Source organism: Sceloporus undulatus, chromosome 1, assembly GCF_019175285.1.
Source record: "Sceloporus undulatus isolate JIND9_A2432 ecotype Alabama chromosome 1, SceUnd_v1.1, whole genome shotgun sequence".
NCBI lineage: Eukaryota > Metazoa > Chordata > Lepidosauria > Squamata > Phrynosomatidae > Sceloporus > Sceloporus undulatus.
In genome coordinates, this window is record NC_056522.1 from 43581039 (window position 1) to 43601066 (window position 20028).

Consider the following 20028-nt stretch of genomic DNA (forward strand, 5'->3'; position numbering starts at 1 on the left):
GCCGAAAAGAATTTCGTAACCCGAAAAATCTTTCGTAACCCGAATCAGTTTTTTCCAAGCGGCGAATTTCGTATCCCGAATATTTCGTAACCCGGTCCTTTCGTATCCCGGGGTACCAGTGTACTAAATGTCAGAGCTAAATTACAATCCTTAGTAGTTCATCTTCAGATTGACACACTTGCTTTTTTTTTTTGGTTAGTTGTTGCCTGGGCGTGCTGCAGCCAACCATATTGACTTGTATTAAAAGTTACCCTGTGGGAGCTGACATATCTCATAGCACTATTTGTTACTGAATAATAAATGTTCTGCTCTGATCAAGAGCAAATTGTTGAAAATTAAATTTAATGATAATGAGGGAATAGCATAGATCTAAGTCTTCTAATTGTACATATTATTTGAAGTTGGCTGGACTTGATGAAAATGGGGTTTACTGACCTCTAGGACTGCAGAGCGTCCACCTTTATTTAGAAGAATGTGGAATCGTATTTTGAGGGTTGTATTTTGGTGCTGTTTTAGGAGAAATGCTCACTCATACTTAGCCCAAGAATTATTATCTGGTATGAATAACATAAATGTCACTGCACTGTGACAGTGCAGTTGTTCCTCCACTATATCCCAGTAGCTTTGGTATTACTTTGTAGGGTATCATAAGGCTTCCAGTATGGCAATGGGCTCCTATAGAAAGCAAAATCCAAATATGAGGAAAAGTTATGCCAGGCACTTTGAAGAACTTTCCCAGCAGTTGATACTTATCTGACATTTTTATCTTTCTATCTCTCTACAGGTAAACATCCAGAAATAAAAACCTTGATGAAACCAGACTATAATGTAATCTGGCTAGTTGTACTGATGGTGTTTGCACAGCTGGTTGCTCTTTACCTGGTTAAAGATTTGGACTGGAAGTGGGTTGTATTTTGGTCCTATGTGTTTGGCAGTTGCCTTGATCATTCCATGACTCTGGCTATTCACGAGATTGCTCACAACAGTGCCTTTGGCAATTCTAAAGCTTCATGGAATCGATGGTTTGGAATGTTTGCCAATCTCCCACTTGGCTTCCCATACTCGATATCTTTCAAGAGATACCACATGGATCATCATCGTTATCTTGGTGGCGATGGGATTGATGTGGACATTCCTACAGATTTTGAAGGATGGTTTTTCTGCACCCGTATTCGGAAGCTCTTTTGGATTATTCTTCAGCCCTTGTTTTATGCCATTAGACCTCTCTCTATTAATCCTAAACCAATCTCACGACTTGAAATCATCAATTTGTCAATTCAGTTTGTCTTTGATGCTATGGTATACTATGTCCTGGGAGTAAAATCACTTTTCTATTTGATAGCAGGAGCAATACTAGGGTTGGGTTTGCATCCTATTTCAGGACATTTCATAGCTGAACATTACATGTTTTTAAAGGGACATGAAACATATTCCTACTATGGGCCACTCAATAAGCTTACATTCAATGTTGGCTACCATAATGAACACCATGATTTTCCTAATGTTCCTGGAACAAGCCTTCCACTGGTAAGTACATAATAGTGCATATTTTCCAGCTTATGTAACTAGCTAATTCCTTGCCCATCTGGAGTGATCATGTTTGCCTCTAGTCAAGCAGACTGCTGCCACCATTTAGATTCTGTTCTATGATTTATAGATGTAGAGGGCAGGTACACTTGGAAAATTATGAAATTGATTAAAATAATATGCGTTCTAATTCATCCATGCTTTGGTAAGGGCTAACAATGCAATTGTTTGGAATTGCATCAATATATCAGATGTAATTATTTGCTTCAGATTGGGTAACACAGTACTTCACACCCTCTGTATATTTAATTTAGGCAGAGCCTAGGACTGCAGAGTGCCACTGCTAGAAATTCTGAGGTAAAAAGCATGAGCCAGGAAGGGCAAAAGAAAGGGGGGAGTGGCATTTTGCCTCTTCCCAGGACCATTAAAAAGATGAAAACTCCACAATTCTTTATTGGAACCAGAGAGCAAGATTTTATCTTTGCCAGATCCAGGGTTAATAATGTGGAACAGGAGCCAGTCTCGGTATGGGTTTGGAGACCCAGAGAACTGTGGACTCTGTATTCACCTTCTCCCTTTTGGAGCACCAGAATTTGAAACTTTCCCCTGAATATCGACTCTCTTTCCTCTGACAGTGGAATCAAAAAACTTTGAAGGCATCTAATAAATAAATAAAACTTTTATTTCTATCTTGCTTTTTGTTAACTTCCCAGAGAGCATAGGGTTACAGTCTGAAATAGTTTTGTGGTTCTGTAGCTGCAGAGGACATAAGACAGTAGGTACTATTAGACAACATTTTCTTAAAGTTTAAAACACAAAATGTATTTGATATGGCTCTTGGCCACAAGCTGTTGGGCACCCTTGAATTAAAGTTAGATGACTAAACTGGTTGTACTTTCCTTGAAATAGTTTAAGTTGTCATATGCCATATGAACATTATACCAAAAAGTTGCCTAAAATTCAGTCTAGAAGGGACTGGACGTCTACTTTCATTTCCCCCTTTCAGGATGTCTGCCTGTTTGCTGACTTAGGGCTGGGGTGTTAAAATGGCATACTACTGCTCCAAAATGAGTAATTTGTTATTCAGGGATGTTTTTTGAAAGAATGGGGTGGTGGTCGGGGCTTTGAGGGTTGCCTGTGGCTTGTGGGCCATTATTACCCCATCCCTGTCATGAAGTCAACCAGATGTGGCTGAGGCTATTGTTTATCCAGTAAACAAAATATTACATTGTAAGCAGTGTTCATTCCAGTTCTGGAAGAACAGTAGAATAGAAATCAGATCGATTAGACTGGGTTCAGAGCTGAGCTTGAACTTTCACCTCATGTTCATAAACCAGTGTTCTAGGCTTGTCTGAAGTTGGGAATTTTTCCGCTTCACATTACATTTTAAAAAAATGCATACTTATAATCCTTATTAGATCAATATACATTATGCTGACACAGTAGTAACCAAACACAGAGGAGAAGGGCATTGATGTTAAATTGGTATTCAAATGGAATGGTTATTTAATAACATGACATGGTATCAAAATGGATTGTGGGAGGAGGTAGGAGACAGCCAGACTAGTTTCTGCTAGGTTCTGTGTATATTTCAGGTTGTCACAGGACTGCTGGAATAAAGAAACAGAGAGTATTTGGTTCCTGCCTCCCATTTAGCAAAATATAAAATCCAGCTGTTGCCACTTTTGGCAAAATGCAGGTAAAGAAAAAAACAACAGGCTTATGTTGCTAAAGGAGACCTATAATAGGTGAAGTACTAGGTAAAACAAGTAACCTAGTAAAGGATTATTGAATAAAGTCACATATTCAGGTGGTGTAAACTCTTATTCTGGATTAGGATCCCTGTCTCATATACCAATAACCTTAGATATTTTCTAACTTGTTCTTGTGACATGCAGCTTTCTTTGCTGGTGCCCAGGATTAAATATGGAGCCTAACAGTTATTTGATGTGATGTCCTGAATTGTTTTGAAATGTTTCATTTTTTCCCCTGCCTTGCAGCTGAAGAAGATGGCCCCTGAATACTATGACCACCTGCCACAGTATAACTCCTGGATAAAAGTGCTTTATGACTTTGTGATGGATGATACTATCAGCCCCTACTCACGGATGAAAAGGCACCTTAAAGGAGAAGTAAAACAGGAATGAACTATCAGCAAAAAATAAAAAAAACCTCTCCAAACACAAGGGACGTGATTTTATAGTAGCTGGTACAAGGTTTTGCTTGACAAATATGTATTAGCTCAATATCTTGCCCTAGGCTGAAATATGGATATATGTTGGTACATTCTAGAACAAGATCTCTGAAGAATTAAAACATTTCCAGAACTGTGATATTCCTGTTTTGCATTTTGGTTTACTGTTTAAATGTTTCATGCGTATATTAGTATTAATGTTACATAATGTGTTTAGTAGTTCACTCAAAAACTGTTTTCTTCTTCAAATCTTTAAGCATATACAAACTCCACAAACGTGTTTAAACATGCTATCCACAAATGACAACACTGTGTCTTAGCTGGACTTTCTAACAAAGCATTAATTTCTAAAATAACATCTAGTTAAAATAGCAGAATGTTTTCAGTTCAGAGTAGGTGAACAAAATTCATGACGGCAGCTCCTTCAAAGCTGGAATCCAGGTGTTAGTGAATCCAGGTGCTAGCTGTAATAGTAATGCGTAATAACTCGTTTTCATTTGCAAAATACATACCAAACCCTTGAGGCATGCTGCCCAAAATAGATTTATTGAGCATGAAATGCCAGCTCTTGAGTGCATGTTCTTCTCAAGTGCACATTCTCTACATTAAATTAAATTAAATTTGGCATGTCTGGAAAAATCTGGAAATAGTTTTACGTTGCCTCTTCTCTGAGTCTGTATATTGGAAATGTGAAGATTATTGTCAAACAGGTGCTGGGTGTCCTGAAGTTTGGTACAGACAGTGCTTTCTTAAGTAGGAGAAATGTTGGAGTGTTAGCTCTTGACAGTGGGTAGCAAGTTTATAAATGTGTAAAAGATCAACCATGAAACTATAAAATCCCTATATCCTAAAAAAGAACATAAGTAAACTGTTGTAGCAAAATTCTCAGGCACTTCAAGAAAATCATATCTTAAATTAACTGCACTAATAGTCTGGGATATTCCTAAAATCATGGTTGAAACACAAAAGTGGACTTTTGGGTCAATGCTTCTTACTAGTTTTCTCACTTGTCCGCTATTAAAGATTTGAAAGAGTTTTCTTTGGATTAACTATTTGTTAAGACCTATTTTCTATTAGTTTCTCTTTGCATGTGGAAAGGGAGTAGCTTTAAACACTGTCCCTTAAAGGTTTAGCATTACATGTGATCTTGAGAGCAGAAATGTTCAAATAGAAGCTAGATAAGCAAGCTGTGCTGCCAAAAGTTAAATATTTAACATAACCTTATCTGTCTTTTAGTTTTGTACCTTAGGCTGCAATTCAAATAGCCCTTCCATCCTCACTGATGTCCATAACTTATTCTTGTGGGTTCTACCCCAACTTAAGAAATAAGGGAAAATAGGCTGTCCAAAGATGGTGTTGAATGAAGGTCCAGAACTACAGCATAGTAGAGCTAAACATAGGTTCACAAGTATTTAATTAATTTAAACTAAAGCAATTGATGTTGCCAAGAAAGGGCAATTTAAATCTTTGAACATCAATACCAAGCTATAATATAGTGTTCCATTATATGAAAAAATGTCCTCTACAATTAATTCTTTGGTGGAGGCAGCAGTTTATAAGAGGGTCAAAATTAGTAATACAATGTGCCTTCAACTTGGATTTCATTTCAAAGTAGGTAGTATCTTTAAAACCCTGAATAGCTAAAATTGATTTTAATCATTCCAGAAATTAATATCTTGAAATGGCAAACATGCTATTTCAAAATTAATGTCCATGAATTTTCTCAACATATTGTCAAACAAGTTTATTTGGATGTTTTGAGCAGGTATGCTTTTTCTCAAATAGTTCAAAAATGGCTAGTTTCTTCAGTTGTTTTCTTACTCTTCTTTCCTATTCTGGTCCTATGCAGAAGCATCTTCAGGTACAAATGCTCAGTTACTAAATCAGTCTGAATAGCTGTGCCTGAAGAGTGCTTCTGAGATGTACAATTCTTCCAGTGCTTTGAAAAAGGTTTAATAAAATTACTGTCTTGCTGGTTGTGTCATTTACTTTACTTTCAGGCTCATTTTCAGTATCTTCAGCTTTATTCTTTGTTAGAGGAGGAGAAACATGAAAAAATATACTGGAGTATTACAGCAACTTAATATTCCTGTCAACTGTTTAAATTACTTATGTTTCCCACAGTGAAATAAAGAAGTTTCCTATTTGGTTTGTGCAATACAATTTCTTGCAGTTTCATTTTGTACTCAATACATTGTAATGCCCTCTAGTTTCCTGTTTGATTAAGAGTTGAGCCACCAGAGTACATTTATATAGCTAATCATGTCTGCTGATAGTATTTATTGGTACCTCTATTGAGACAGTATTATGCAGTCATTTGTAGACAGTTTCAAGTTTACTTTCATGTCTTCATGGAGAACACCCTAAGACTACTATTCTCCATAATTCACACATAATTTCAGTAGAAGCAATATATCAACAAACTTTATTATACTTGCTCCCATGTGCACTTCAGCATAAGATAATCTTCATTCTACAGTTATGACCACTATGCAGAGAGTTGCTTGCCAAGTACATGAATCAATGTTTCAGCAAATAAACAGCCAAGGCTGTTTAGTATGTAAGGAACACATAGCAGTAATTAGGGCTTGAAGGGGAAAAACAGCAACCCCAGGATCATATGGTCTTTTGAAACACTTCACTATACAGTAAAATGTTCTTCAGTGGTAGCCACATCTACTATAACAACTATTGCCTTGCTGGTTTGTGTTTAAATATCTTAAGTTTATTTATAAACTGAAAACAATGAAATGTTTTAGCACATCACAATGAAAAAGTTAATATTAACTCTGAAGAAGTGTATGTTTCCACCATACGTACAAAAGAAAAAAAGGCATTCATTTTGGAGAAGAGTCCAGCAGTGGAAAGATTAGTGGTTAAATGAAATGGGTTCTGCTTCACAAACAGCTGCCAGGAGACGACTTGATGGGAAATAACCCCCCTCTCTCTCAGTTCTCATCAATTATCATCTGTTGAGTGACTGGCGCAGTTCTTCATACATTACTTGGTCCTAATGATGCCAATGAAGAGAAGAAAAAAACAATCTTACAATTTGGCTGCAAAATTTAGGAGGACCGGCTTTGTGCTAACTCTGTCAGAGAAAATGAAAATAAAATAAAAGCCTTACAAGAAGTCAAAATGGCTGTATGAAGATGATCCACGTTTCTACATGTCATCCAGACTTTCCCATCCCAAACCACATCATGAAGGTAGCTCTGCAGGTACTGCTGTTCCACCAGCTCAGACTTGTTTGGGCAAGACTGGAAGAGGCTTGCAGACAAATACTTTTCCAAGTAATCTAATTACTGGAAGCCCTGTTCATAATTTTTTTCCCAAGTAATTATACACAAATAAAAACTTTAAAGCTGAAGTAATTAAAGGATGCATTGTCTATAAAATATGTCAGCAGCTGCATGTGCCGTGCCAGAGCCACAAATAAATGACAGGAAGTGCTACACAAGTTAAAAACCACTGGACTGTGACTTTTTATAAAGAGTAGTGAGATTTGTGCAGTTTTAATATCTGCTTTACAGATAAAGGGATGTTTATATAGCATGTGTGTGTGTGCGTTCGAACTGGGGTGGGAGGGAAAAGGAGGGTGGTTGCTGAGGAGATGGCTACCCACTCGCCCTGTTCCTTTCTCTAAGATGTTTCCATTTCACCTCTGCCTCAGCAGTTCTCAGCAGAGGGGCGGAATGGGCATTGTGCCAGGGGGGATGGAGATTGCCTCTCTCTGTGAGTGAAGGGAGATGGGGGATGAATGACAAGTGGGGAGTAAAACCAACTGCGGGTTTCACATGAGAAATATTTATGTGAGATGAGACAGCAACTTGCACTTGGGAAAGTGGGTGGGAAAAAGGGCAGAAGCTCATCTCACCCACTCAGGCATGCCTGAAGCTTACTTCAAGAGCTATTCTTGGTCTCAGTAACAAAAATGGGTAGGATAGAGGGCATGAGTGAGCAAGCATCATGCGGAGAAGGGCGCAAGGTTGTCTCGCCTTCTAACATGGCTAATGATTGGTTACTTCAACAGCCAAACTCTTATTTTCTGCTTCTTTCCTTTTAGTTACTGAACGTTACACGGTCTTAATACTTGTTTTTTAGACTGGGTCCTTTAAAAACTGATGCTGTGCATGGACAATTTTAGCACTTGTCAATGTGCCATGAGATCAAAAGGGTTGAAATCCACTGCAATATTAACTCACATTGAAATTAATGGGATACAGCCAGAACTGCTCCAGAGATTTCATTAAAAAATTCAGCCTAATTCCACCTATGCCTATTCAGACCTGAAGTCCCAGAGATTGCAGCACAATTACCTAAGTGTGCATAAGATTAGTTGTTAAAACTAACATGAGTCAGGTTGGGGACAAAAATATTTAAGGCAATAAACAATACAAATTGTACTTTGCCAGTACAATCCTGCTTGCTGAAATGATACTACATGTATTCCCCTATTGTGTCTTCAGAGACTTGTTTGGCTAACACCACAATGAAATATAGCAGGAAAGTTTTCCATGCCTCAAATAATAAATCGGGGGGGGGGGGGGGGCCTAGTACTTCCCAATAATTTTAACTAACATTGCTGACGGACATTCGTGCTGCAATTTTGCCTGTGGGAAATGTTTCTTGAAACAAACATTTTTCCCCCTTTACAATGTGGAGACTATATATAGGTAAAGTCATAGTATAAACTTCTGTTCCATTGTTTTCTTTATATCTTTAGTATCTGAAGGTGAATAAATGAAGCAAACTTAAAAGGCACTTGTACAAATGGGTCTGATTCGAAGACTAACAAAATCTTACAATAAAGTTACTCAAAGGGAGGCCAACTATATGTAATCACACCTACACACTAAATAATTATCAGGCTCACATAGTAGAGAAAGTATAATGTGTGTGTCAGAATGCTACAATATCAAGGCACCAATTCTGAGAGCTCAGAGCAGGTAGATGATATGACAGACCAATGTGTCATGAGATGAGAACTCAAGTCTCACTTGAAAAGTGAGATTTGTTCAGTTGAACACGATATCCACCCCCCCCCCCCCACACACACTATATGCTCCTTGGAGACTCCATTCTTTATTTCTGCCCATACACAGGCAGTGACATCACCCATGGGAGGTATCCAGGATATGTAAAGCTTCCATAATGTAATTGCATTGTAGTTGACAAACATAGAAGACTCTTTAAAATGTTGCTACTGCCCAGAAATTGTCGTGTCACCCCAACTCTTGAAAATGTGACTTTTAGCAATCCTGAAAACCTCAGCATACATTCCTTCTCAGTCTGCTATTGCATTCATAATTTATGTCAATCACTGAAAACCTACCTGTTTTGAAACAGAAGATTTCACTTTCTTAAAAGCCTCTTCAAAGTGTTTTTTGGCAATCTTAATTTCTCCTGTGAAGAATATAGTATAACAGGTGAAGCTGACTCCAGATATGATAATTTTACTGAAAAGAAACTTGAGCTAATAAAATAAAAGCCAATAGCAACATAATCACTTGTCTTTTAACAAGATGGCCTACTATCTTAGTGTTTCACTTACATCTATCTCCATGGTGACCTGACCAAAATTAGGGGCAGGAGGCTGTAGCCACCCTAAAATCTGGACTGGATACCCATGGCCAAGACAATATGGTAACAACATCATACCACTTAGTCACCTCTTAACAAAGAATAACACAGGTATTTATGGGGATTTTGATGCATTAAAATAGGCAAGATTAGGATCAGAATTTTGGGGAAATTCATACAACTTAGCAGGTCACTTTCTAGATCTGTTCTGCTCAGAGATGAAAACTAAGAATTCCATTAAATTTGGTCTTAGCATTGAATTACATGAATTATGAGAATAAATATCTAAGATAACTGAGAGAGCAGTCGCCTTCCAACTCCAAGCAGTCTTGGATGAAACTGATTATCTGGACCCATTTCAATCCGGCTTCAGGGCGGGATACGGAGTTGAGACTGCCATGGTTGCCTTAGTCAATAATCTCTGTCTGGGCATCGACAGGGGAAGTGTGGCATTGTTGGTGCTCTTGGACATTTCAGCGGCTTTCGATACCATTGACCACTGTATCCTTCTGGAGCGCCTGAGGGAGCTGGGTATCGGGGGCACTGCGCTCCAGTGGTTCTGATCCTACCTCTCAGGCAGATTCCAGATGGTGAAGCTGGGGGACACTTGCTCCTCTAAGAGGGAACTGACATCTGGTGTCCCTCAAGGAGCTATTCTGTCCCCCATGCTGTTCAACATTTACATGAAAACATTGGGAGAGATCATCCGGAGACATGGGGAGCAGTGTTATCAGTACGCTGATGACACCCAAATATGTTTCTCTATGTCTCCGACTGATACAGGGACTAAGGATGGCATCTCTCCTCTGAATGCCTGCCTGGAGTCGGTAATGGGCTGGATGAGGGAAAACAAACTCAGACTGAATCCAGAGAAAACAGAAGTACTTGTGATAGGTTCCTCGGGTCTAAGGAAGGAAATTTGCCCACCTGTCCTGGACGGGGTCACACTTCCCCTGAAGGACGAAGTTTGCAGTTTAGGAATACTTCTGGACTCGTCTCTGCAATTGACATCTCAGGTAGATGCGACGGCCAGAAGTGCTTGCTATCAACTTCGGTTGATACGCCAACTGCGACCCTACTTAGACTGAAGGGACCTTGAAACGGTGGTACACACTCTGGTAACCTCTCGTCTAGATTTCTGTAATGCGCTTTACATGGGGCTACCCTTGTACCAAGCTCGGAAAGCTTCAGTTAGTGCAAAATATGGCAGCCAGATTGGTCACCGGTTCATCAAGGTTCAACCATATTACACCTATCTGAAAAGATCTTCACTGGCTCCCTATTTGTTTCTGGGCACAGTAAAAGGTATTGGTTATTACCTATAAAGCCCTACATGGCTTGGGCCCAAGTTACTTACGGGACCGCATCTCCCTATATAATCCGCCCTCACTCTTAGAACATCGGGTAAGAACCTACTGGAAATAGCAACCTTTAAATTTGTTGCTACTTTGCAAAGAGCATTCTCATCAACGGCTCCGAGACTTTGGAATAGTTTTCCTGAGATCCGCTCGTTAGAAACATTTAGAAAAGCAGTTAAAACCTAGCTTTTTAGCCGAGCATACCCCACCTGATATGAATACCCCCCTGATATGAATGACATGCCCTGTCTGTGTATGATCCCTGCCTTGCTTGTTGATGCTATTGTTATTGTCTGACGTTGGATATTTTATTTTTTAAGCTGCTTTTAATTGAATTTTGATGTAAACACTTGTCTGTAACCCTGCTTCGATCCACCGGGAGAGGCGGGGAAACATAAATAATTTTTTAAAATTATTATTATTATTAGGATAATTTGCCCACTTTCAGACATTCATAGAGTTGGAAAAGACCACAGGGACCATGCAATTCAACCCCCTGCTAATATTTTCCCATACGTATATTCAGCCAGTATTGGTTCTGAATGGCAGTGAAGAATGAGACCCTCCACAACACAAAGGACCTCTGTTTTGCCTTTATTGCTCTGCTCCTTGTGGGCTTAGTGCAAAAATCTATGCTACATTGCTTCACTACACTACACTACACTACTCCAGTATCACCCCAATTAAATTGTAAGAAACAGGGCTTGGATGCCTGTTATAGTCCACTGAGGTGTTCTCAGTTTTCCTGCTTGCACTATTAAGAACTTATTCCTTGGTTTGCTTTTGTTTTAATTTCTCGAGTCAGAAGGGCAGAGTCTGCCTCCAAGTCTGGAACGTCTCACAGCATTTATCTGTCAGCTTCTATTGCAGGAATGCTACAGGCTTCAAGGCTGCCACTGCCCTGGTCTAGGAGGGAGGAAGAGGCAGGCACAGCTCCTCCATGCCTAGGCCCCGAGGCAGATGAAAGTCCCTCCTTTGATCCCAACTGCCACTGCCCTGGCCTCAGAGGGGGAGACGAAGTGGCAGTACAGTATGTGTACGACTTAATCCCCTTCCCCACTGCCATTCTCTTTTCCACGTATCTTATTTAGATTGTATGCCCGAGGGCAGGGAACTGTTTTGCTATTCTTTTACTTGTAAAGCACCAAGTACATGTCATAGTGGTTTGAGTGTTGGACTATAACTCTGGAGACCAGGTTCCAAATCCCCACATGACCATGGAAACCTACTGGGTGACCTTGGGTAAGTCACATTTTCTCAGCCTCAAAGGGTGGTGATAGCAAATCCTCTCTGAAGAAATTTGCCAGGAAAACCCTGTGACAACCTTTAGGGTTGCCGTATGTCAGAAATATCTTGAAGGCACACGACGACAAACAGCTATATAAATATATGATAACAATAATGATGATGTTGTTTGTTGTTAACTTAAATCTACTTCAACCTCTGGCAATCCTGCAAATGAGGCATCTTCAAGACTCTCCATATCCAATGGACCTGTTCAGTTCCTGTAGACTTAGGCTGTGTCTTCTTTTATTAAGTCTATTCATCTGGTGTATGGTCTTCCACTATTTCTATCGATCCGATTTGCTCTTGTACCCATTAATTTGTCTTTTTAGTTATTGTTGGTCTCTGCTCTTCCTAGTCCTAGTCTTCTGATTTCTTACTATAATTTACATTCTGGTCAACGAATGATTCAAGATCTAGGAAGTCTTTGATAATTTCAATTTCCTCTTAATCTATATTGAATTTGTGAATATCTTTCATGGTCACTATTTTAGTTTTCTTAATATTCAGTGTTAAACCTCCCTTTGCTCTTTCTTCTTTGACTTTCCTTAGTAGTTGTTCCAAGTCTGTTATTTTCTGCTAGTATTATGGTGTCATCTGCATATCTTGTAATGACAATAAGATGCTAAAGACTCCAAGAGACAGAACAGTGACAGATGTTTATTTTTATTTTTAAGTCTACTGATCTCATCTGCCTTCTACTAAGGTGTCAGATTTTTCTACAGACTGCCACAGAAACAATTGGGAAGGTACAACAAAATGAAAATAATCAAGAGTATGTTAGCAATTATGAGTATACTAAATTTGTATGAGAGATCCCCATTCATGCCTGCCAGATCAAAGGGAGAAGACAGAACTCAAGAGAAGCTAAAATTGGTTTCTTTTACTTCTCAACTTTAAAATTTGGGGAACCTAAATTAGCACTGAATGCCTTCATTTGGTGGTTTAAGTAGACCCCAATTAAAAGAAAGGTAAGTATTAACCTCTGCTGCTTCCTGAATTATTTATAATGCTGTCACTATAAGAGGTAAATATTACATACTAGACATTCTAGGAAAAGCATCTAAGTGAGTGCAATTCCATTTCTAAAGTCCACTGATTTTTGGTTTCACTATAAAGCCTGCAAACAAAAGGAGACATTTATATAGCTGAGTTACACACTTAAGGCCATTTTTATGATACCTCCAAGAAGGTTTAGAAATTAGCTGATTGTGATGTGACTGTTTGAGTCAGACTGGTGCTTTTCAAATAGTTACTTTGTTATTTTAAAAGTCTATTTTCCAAATATCTGGTTGCATTTTTCATTCTGGCTAGTCAGCAAACAAGCAATGCAGTTATATAAAAGAAAACTTCTATTAATAACACTGCTTACCACATTTTAAAACTGAGATTATAGTTTCTTCAGAGACAACTTTTGACATAAGGACTGTTTGCATTTTTCCTTTTAAGTGTTTTGAGAATAAAGATGAAATGTTATTGGTACCATATATTCTTGACTGTAAGTCAATCTCATGTATAAGTTGAGGGCAGGTTTTGGGGCCAGAATTATGGATTTTGATATGACCATGGTCAAGGGTAAACTTAACAGCATGTAAAAAAGGATGTAAAGGATGAAGCAAAGGAAAATAATGCTAAAGAACTTTATAATTTTTGACAGGCATCTCACCCTAAAGGCTGGATGGATGAGATAGTAGAGAGAGTTAATGCTTCTTGGTGTTCTCACCTTTTATCAGGGCATGGCTCCTTTTTTGATAAGCGTTAAAGTACTTACATTGACCCTGGATAAGTCAACCCAGTTTTTTGGGGTCAATTTTTAACTAAAATTTCTAAACTTATACATGAGTAACGTACACTACTCCCTTCTAAAAACATCAAGGCACATATGCACTTTTAAAGAACCTTCTGCTACTTGAATGAAGACAGATTTCAAATTAAAAAAGTCATTCAAGTTAATATAGTTGCTAATCTCACAATTTCAACTATGCTTTAATTAACTTATGCAAACAATACTGGGTTTAACATTTAAGAGAACTCTGGGCTATAGCCCTCTATTATGAGTTTACTTACAAAAACTATGTATCATTCAGGCAGCTTTGCTACTTCACTTAAGGGCCAAAGATGCAATTGGGATATGAGGTTTCATGACTTACCAAGCTTAAAAAGAGCCATTTCCTTACACTCTAAACAATCTGTCTCCTTCTTGCTTTACAGACTACTTTGTTAGCTATGATCCACTGCTTGCCTTCCTGCTGATCCTTGGCAAAGCTTTAAACCTATCAACTCTGCCACTTAAATTAGCATGTATGTCAGTCTTAAACATATTTCTTGAATGATTTAGGTGTTCTGATAAACATGTGATAGCTGGATATAGATAAGGAATAAGCATCTAGAAACAGTAAGAATGTGAATAGAGGCCATGAAAAGATGGAAAACTTAATTCTTTAAATGCTGGAGTGTTAAGCAGTTGTTGAAGACAAGATACATGAAAACTAAAGTTGTATCTCCATCACGACACTGAAAAATCATGCAACATAAATTCCTTTCCTACCCCTTTGATTTACTCCACTCTATCTTTAGAAACTGACTGCATTTGATTTTTTTTCTCTTTACCTTTCGTGTTTGTAGCACTGAACACCGCCATTTCCTGTTTCAGGGCACAAAGAGAAGCTTCCCGCACTAGGGCAGAAAGATCTGCTCCCCTACCAAAATACAAACATACAGACAGTCATTTTGGAATACAATTCCTCACAAAAATGAAGAATGTAAAAGCAACAGCAACAGCAGTAGAATTTATGTTGACCAATATAAAGAGCGCAGTTTCATTAAGACTTTCCTCTACAGAGCTTTAACATCAATCTGTAGGTATTTAAAACACTATCCTTAGGATGGGCAGATGATGCTGACAACTGTTATCATTCATTCATATCTCATTACTCCACCCCAAATGAGACTCAAGGTAGCTTACAAAGGTTGACATCCTGTTAAGGAATTCTGATGATTTAAATTGGACTTATGCCACTGCAACAAACTTTTACAGTTGTTGCAAAGGCTGGAATTCTATCCCGATAATGCAATTGCAAAATCCTCAACCAATTCACCTTATAAGAAGTACAGCTCCTCCCAACAAAGCCATTTCCATGTTTTTGGACAGGGGAGGATGAGAGGGATACATCCAGCTATTTTCTTGTAGCTGAATGTGCTGTAAGGACATCATCTGCATAGAGCTTGCAAGGATTCCCAGAAATCTGCAGATGCCAGTAGCAGCATACCCAGATACGTGAAAATAGCTGAACACATCTCTCCCCCTCACCAATCCCTGACAACACAAAAATGGCTGTGTTTAAGAGGGAGGCTTCTTCACTTACAAGGTGGTTGTTTTTTTTAGTAGCACTGGGAGATGACACTATGGAGACTTAGCTAAGTGATACACATGCCTCTTGATGTAGGATCTTGGCCAAATACTGATAAATACAAAAGTAAAAACATACATGAAATTATTGCTAAAATTCAAGCTATCTTTACAATTAAAATCATTCAAAGCAAATCCATCAAAAGACAAAAATAAAAGTCAACAAAAAGCACACTGTTAACAGTGCTTGCAGTCAGTTCTCATTACAATGTGAGAACTAAAATTTTTTCACCTGCTGATGTAAGGACAGCAAGATGGAAATCATCCTAGTTTCCCTGGGGATGGAGTTTCAAAGCTTGGGAGCAGTCACAGAGAAGGCCCTTTCCTGAGTTCCCATCACACCAGCCTATGAAGGTGGTGGGACTGAGAGAAGGCCTTACAGGACAAGCAGGCTCATATTGGAAGATAAGACAGCATGGATCTTATATAGCACATAAGGGTTCATAGGTCATAACTAGCACTTTGAAATGTGCATGGAAAAGGATCAGCAATCAGTGGATCTGTTGCAATGTGCAGGTTATATGCTTTCTGTAGCCAGTTCTAGTTAATAATCTGGCTGCACCTTTCCCAGCTAATTAAAGTTGCTGAGCACCTTTCAAAGCCTGCTCCACATAGAGCATATGAAGTCATGTAAATATGATGTAACTAAGGTATGCATCACAATGGCCAGATCATACATTTCCAACCTTGGCTGCAGCTGGAGCATCAGATTTAATTATGCAAATGCATTCCTGGTAATTGCAGAAATGTGTACTCTTGGGGAAAAGAAAAAAGTAGGAGCTTCATCTCACAACCAAGCCTGAAGCCAGAATGAAATGAATCTAAAACTGAGAATCCTGGAACTCAGAACTGATCAAATGCTCTACTATCTTCCCCAAAAATGAAATACTGGAGACTGGCCAATACTTATCCAATATGGTGGAATCCAGGAAATGTTTTTTTTTTTTCAGCAGAGGCCTTATAATGGCCTTCTTTAAGCATGCTGGGGCCTTGTTGTACAGAGGCACCAACCAATTCCATGACCTCTGAGCCAGTTCTCCAGCCTATTTAATATATAGCCAGTCTTCCCTATCCACAGATTGAAACATTCACATCTTGAAAATATTTTTTTTTAAAAATCCAAGAAGCGAACGTTGATGTTGCCATTTTTATAAGAGACACCTTCTTCAGTGGCTATTATATTTAATGGGACTTGAGCATCCATGGATTTTGATATCCACGGGGGGTTCTGGAACACTAGGAAGAATAGTTGTGTGTAGTTATATAACTAGACATATTCTTTTTCCTCTCTCAGGGAACATAAAACATGGCTGAATCTTATCGATAAATTTAGGGGTTTTTTACACTTCCTTGAACAGAGAGATTTTATGTGTGTAGAAGATATTAATGTGGAAAAAATGCAAAAAGCTAAGAACATGCAGCAGTATGTTTAACTTTTCACTAATGAAAAAGCAAAACCACAGAAGAATACTAACTAAAAGTAAAAAAAAATTCCAACAGAAAGCAATGAAAAATAATGGGAGGTGGTGGTTTATAACTCACGTATAACAATCACAGCAAGGATTGCACGCAATTTCTTCAAGGTCCACATCAGTGTCAAGCGGGGGTCGGGTTCCATCCTATAGAAAGTGATAAGAAAGAAGCAGATTAAATCAGTGGCTTTCAATCTTTGGTGCTCCAGATATTTTGGACTGCAGTTCCCAGCATCCCTGACCATTGTTAAATGGACACAAGTTCTTGGAGCTGAAGTCTAACACTTGGGCAGCTAAAAGTAAAACAATCTGGTTTAGAGACATGGGGCATCCCATGTTATTATCCACTGAACATTTCAAGGTAGTATTCAGTCCACAGTTTTCTGGTATCCAAACTGCATGTTCATCATCAGTTTACTATAGTTCCCGTTCTTTTATTGCCAAACAATGTTTAAGTTTCAGAGTATTACAAGCTGGCTAGGCTATGGCACTGATAGCTAGTTAGCTTTCAACTCTTGGATTCAGATTAGAAGGTTAAATTTGAAGATTTTCTTGTAACTGGTAGCACTGGAAAGCTGGGGTTTTGTGTAATGACTCACTAGTTTTGTAATCATCCAATGTCCTCTAGGTGTTTTTGAAACTGGGTTTAAACAAGAAAAAACACGCTGTAGGGGGAAAAACCCAAAGCTTCACAAAATTAATATGCTTATTGTCATCTAAGCCAGAGTGACTCAACAATTGGTCCTCCCTAGGTTTTAGAATGCAATACTCAAAGTCCAGCCACCATGGACAATGATCAAAGATCTTGGGAGCTGAAGTTCAAAAATATCTACAAGACCAAAAGCAGAGAAAACTAATCTAAACATTACTACATACTAGATCCTGATGGCATGAATGAGTATGGGCCGGACTCAGTACCATTTGCATGTAAGATCAATCCAAACAAAGCATCATGCTTGCATTCTCTATTCTCTCTTCCTGCCATATAGTTGGAAGACTCTTCGTTGTTGCTGTTGTTTGTTGTGTGCTTTCAAGTGATTTGAACTGATGGTGAACCTAAGGTGAACCTATTATGGGGTTTTCTTGGCAAAATTTGGTCAGAAGAAGTTTACCATTGAGGTTTGCCCCTGAGAACATGTGACTTACCCAAGGTCACCCAGTGGGTTTCATGACCAAGCAAGAAATTAAACCCTGGTTTCCAGAGTTTAAAGGTCCACCATCCAAACCATTACACCATGCTGGCTTATTATATTCATTCATATCCTCCCCCCACTCCCCAATTTCCCAGTTTGGGACTGAAGGTATCATATAACAATTAAAGCAAACATAGAAAAGTTCACAGTATACCAAGGTTGAAAAGCAATTAAACTACCAAATAATTAAAAAATTAAAAAGCACAAACCATTAAAGTAAAAAATAAACATGAATGAAAAAAAATCCCAACACTTAATACCAGGCCCATCGTTCTATCCAAAATACAACTCTTAAAGACATGCTGGAAGAAATAGTCCTTCATCTGCCTGTGGAAAGACATTTGAGGATGCCAGTCTAACTGCTCTGGGAAGACAGTTCCAGAGCCTGGGAAAAGCCACAGAAAAGGCCCTTTCCCACCTTCCCACTGGGTGTGCCTGTCAGGCAGGGACAGAGAGACAGGCTTCCAGAGAAGATCTCAAAACATGGGCAGGTTCTATGGGAAAATATGGTCCTTCAAATAACCTGGACAAGAGCTGCACAGGTCATGACCAGCACACTAAACTGTGCCAAGAAACAGACTGGCATCCAATGGAGCTATTGTAACATGGTCAGTCAATGTGTGCTCCCTGTAGCCAGTCCCAGTTAACAATCTGGCAGCAGTTCTTTGCTGCAGATCTGGGTTGTTGTTAAGTTTGAACTGTACACTGTGGCATAACACAAACCAACTTTAAACCCTGAATTATTTTGTTAGTTTGAAATAAACTTTGATTAGTTAAACAAATGAACTCACAGCCAGATGGGAAAAAAGGGATAAATGTGCACAGCCTATGACTTCATGTGGCTTGTTTCAGCTTGTGAATGTAGTGCTAAATCCTGGCTAAGGAAGCTGTACATTGGATGATCATTTAGTTGTGGATACAAGGAACAGAGTGTTATCACTCACATAGAAAAGGAAAATAACAACAGAGTGCCCAACAGTAATGATAGCAGTTGTAGGTGATCCTGAAGAAACCTCATAATGTGGTAGAAATCACGATGCAGTTTGCAGAATACCTCCACATTGGCTAATAAATGCTACTATTATAGCTGTACTTACATATCCTTGCGCCATTCATGAATGGAGATAATCATGGTGTAGTGGTCAGAATGTTGGACTGAGGACTTCCAAATAACAATAATTTGCATGACTAGGCATTACAATATCTGACTTGGTATGCATGCAGGTATTGTTTCAGGCAATACTTAAAATCCTAATACCATTGGAAGGAATTACAATAGACTGTAAGGATGACATCATGAAGAAGTTGGATCTGGCTACCGTGACACTTGATTACTGTACTTCCCATTTGGACTATTGTAAGGCAGTGGCATCACTAGGAGGGATGAGGTGGTGTGGACCACACCGGGTGACACCACAGAGGGGAGTTTCACTGGGGGGGGGTAGTAGTATACCCTGGGGGAGTGGGCATCCCGGTGAGGGAGAGAACAGGCTGGCCCAACATCATCAGGGGCTAGCCTGAAGATAGAGGCTCCTCCCTCCATAACTGTCATCTTTCGGCCGGTGAGGGAGAGAATAGGCTGGCCTAGTGTCATTGGGGGCTAGCCTGAAGATAGAGCACCCTCCCTCCATAACTGTCATATTTTGGCCTGTGAAGGAGAGAATAGGCTGGCCCAGCATCATCAGAGGCTAGCCTGAAGATAGAGGCTCCTCCCTCCATAACTGTCATCTTTTGGCCGGTGAGGGAGAGAATAGGCTGGCCCAGTGTCATCAGGGGCTAGCCTGAAGATAGAGCACCCTCCCTCCATAACTGTCATCTTTTGGCCAGTGAGGGAGAGAATAGGCTGGCCCAGCGTCATCAGAGGCTAGCCTGAAGATAGAGCATCCTCCCTCCATAACTGTCATATTTCGGCCGGTGAGGGAGAGAATAGGCAGGCCCAGCTCCACCAAGGGCTAGTCTGAAGAAGAAGAGCCCTCCCTCCAGTCCATCTGCCTTGGTCCAGGCCTCT

At 39.3% G+C, this 20028-nt stretch overlaps 2 protein-coding genes across 3 annotated transcripts in view; one reads left to right on the top strand and one right to left on the bottom strand.

Moving 5' to 3' along the window:
- The window catches only part of DEGS1 (delta 4-desaturase, sphingolipid 1), an 18611-nt gene extending 14922 nt beyond the window's left edge, over nucleotides 1-3689 (top strand). For both annotated transcript variants that reach the window (XM_042445812.1, XM_042445821.1), the window contains 2 exons: nucleotides 785-1527; nucleotides 3528-3689. In XM_042445812.1, the coding sequence (XP_042301746.1) occupies nucleotides 785-1527; nucleotides 3528-3674 (890 nt within the window). In that variant the 3' untranslated portion in view covers nucleotides 3675-3689. The remainder of the gene's footprint in view (nucleotides 1-784; nucleotides 1528-3527) is intronic.
- A 563-nt stretch (nucleotides 3690-4252) lies between these two features.
- Nucleotides 4253-20028, bottom strand: part of NVL (nuclear VCP like) — a 75083-nt gene continuing 59307 nt past the window's right edge. Inside the window, 4 exon segments of the mRNA XM_042445800.1 lie at nucleotides 4253-6731; nucleotides 9057-9127; nucleotides 14557-14645; nucleotides 16898-16974. Of these exon segments, the coding sequence (XP_042301734.1) occupies nucleotides 6687-6731; nucleotides 9057-9127; nucleotides 14557-14645; nucleotides 16898-16974 (282 nt within the window). The 3' untranslated portion in view covers nucleotides 4253-6686.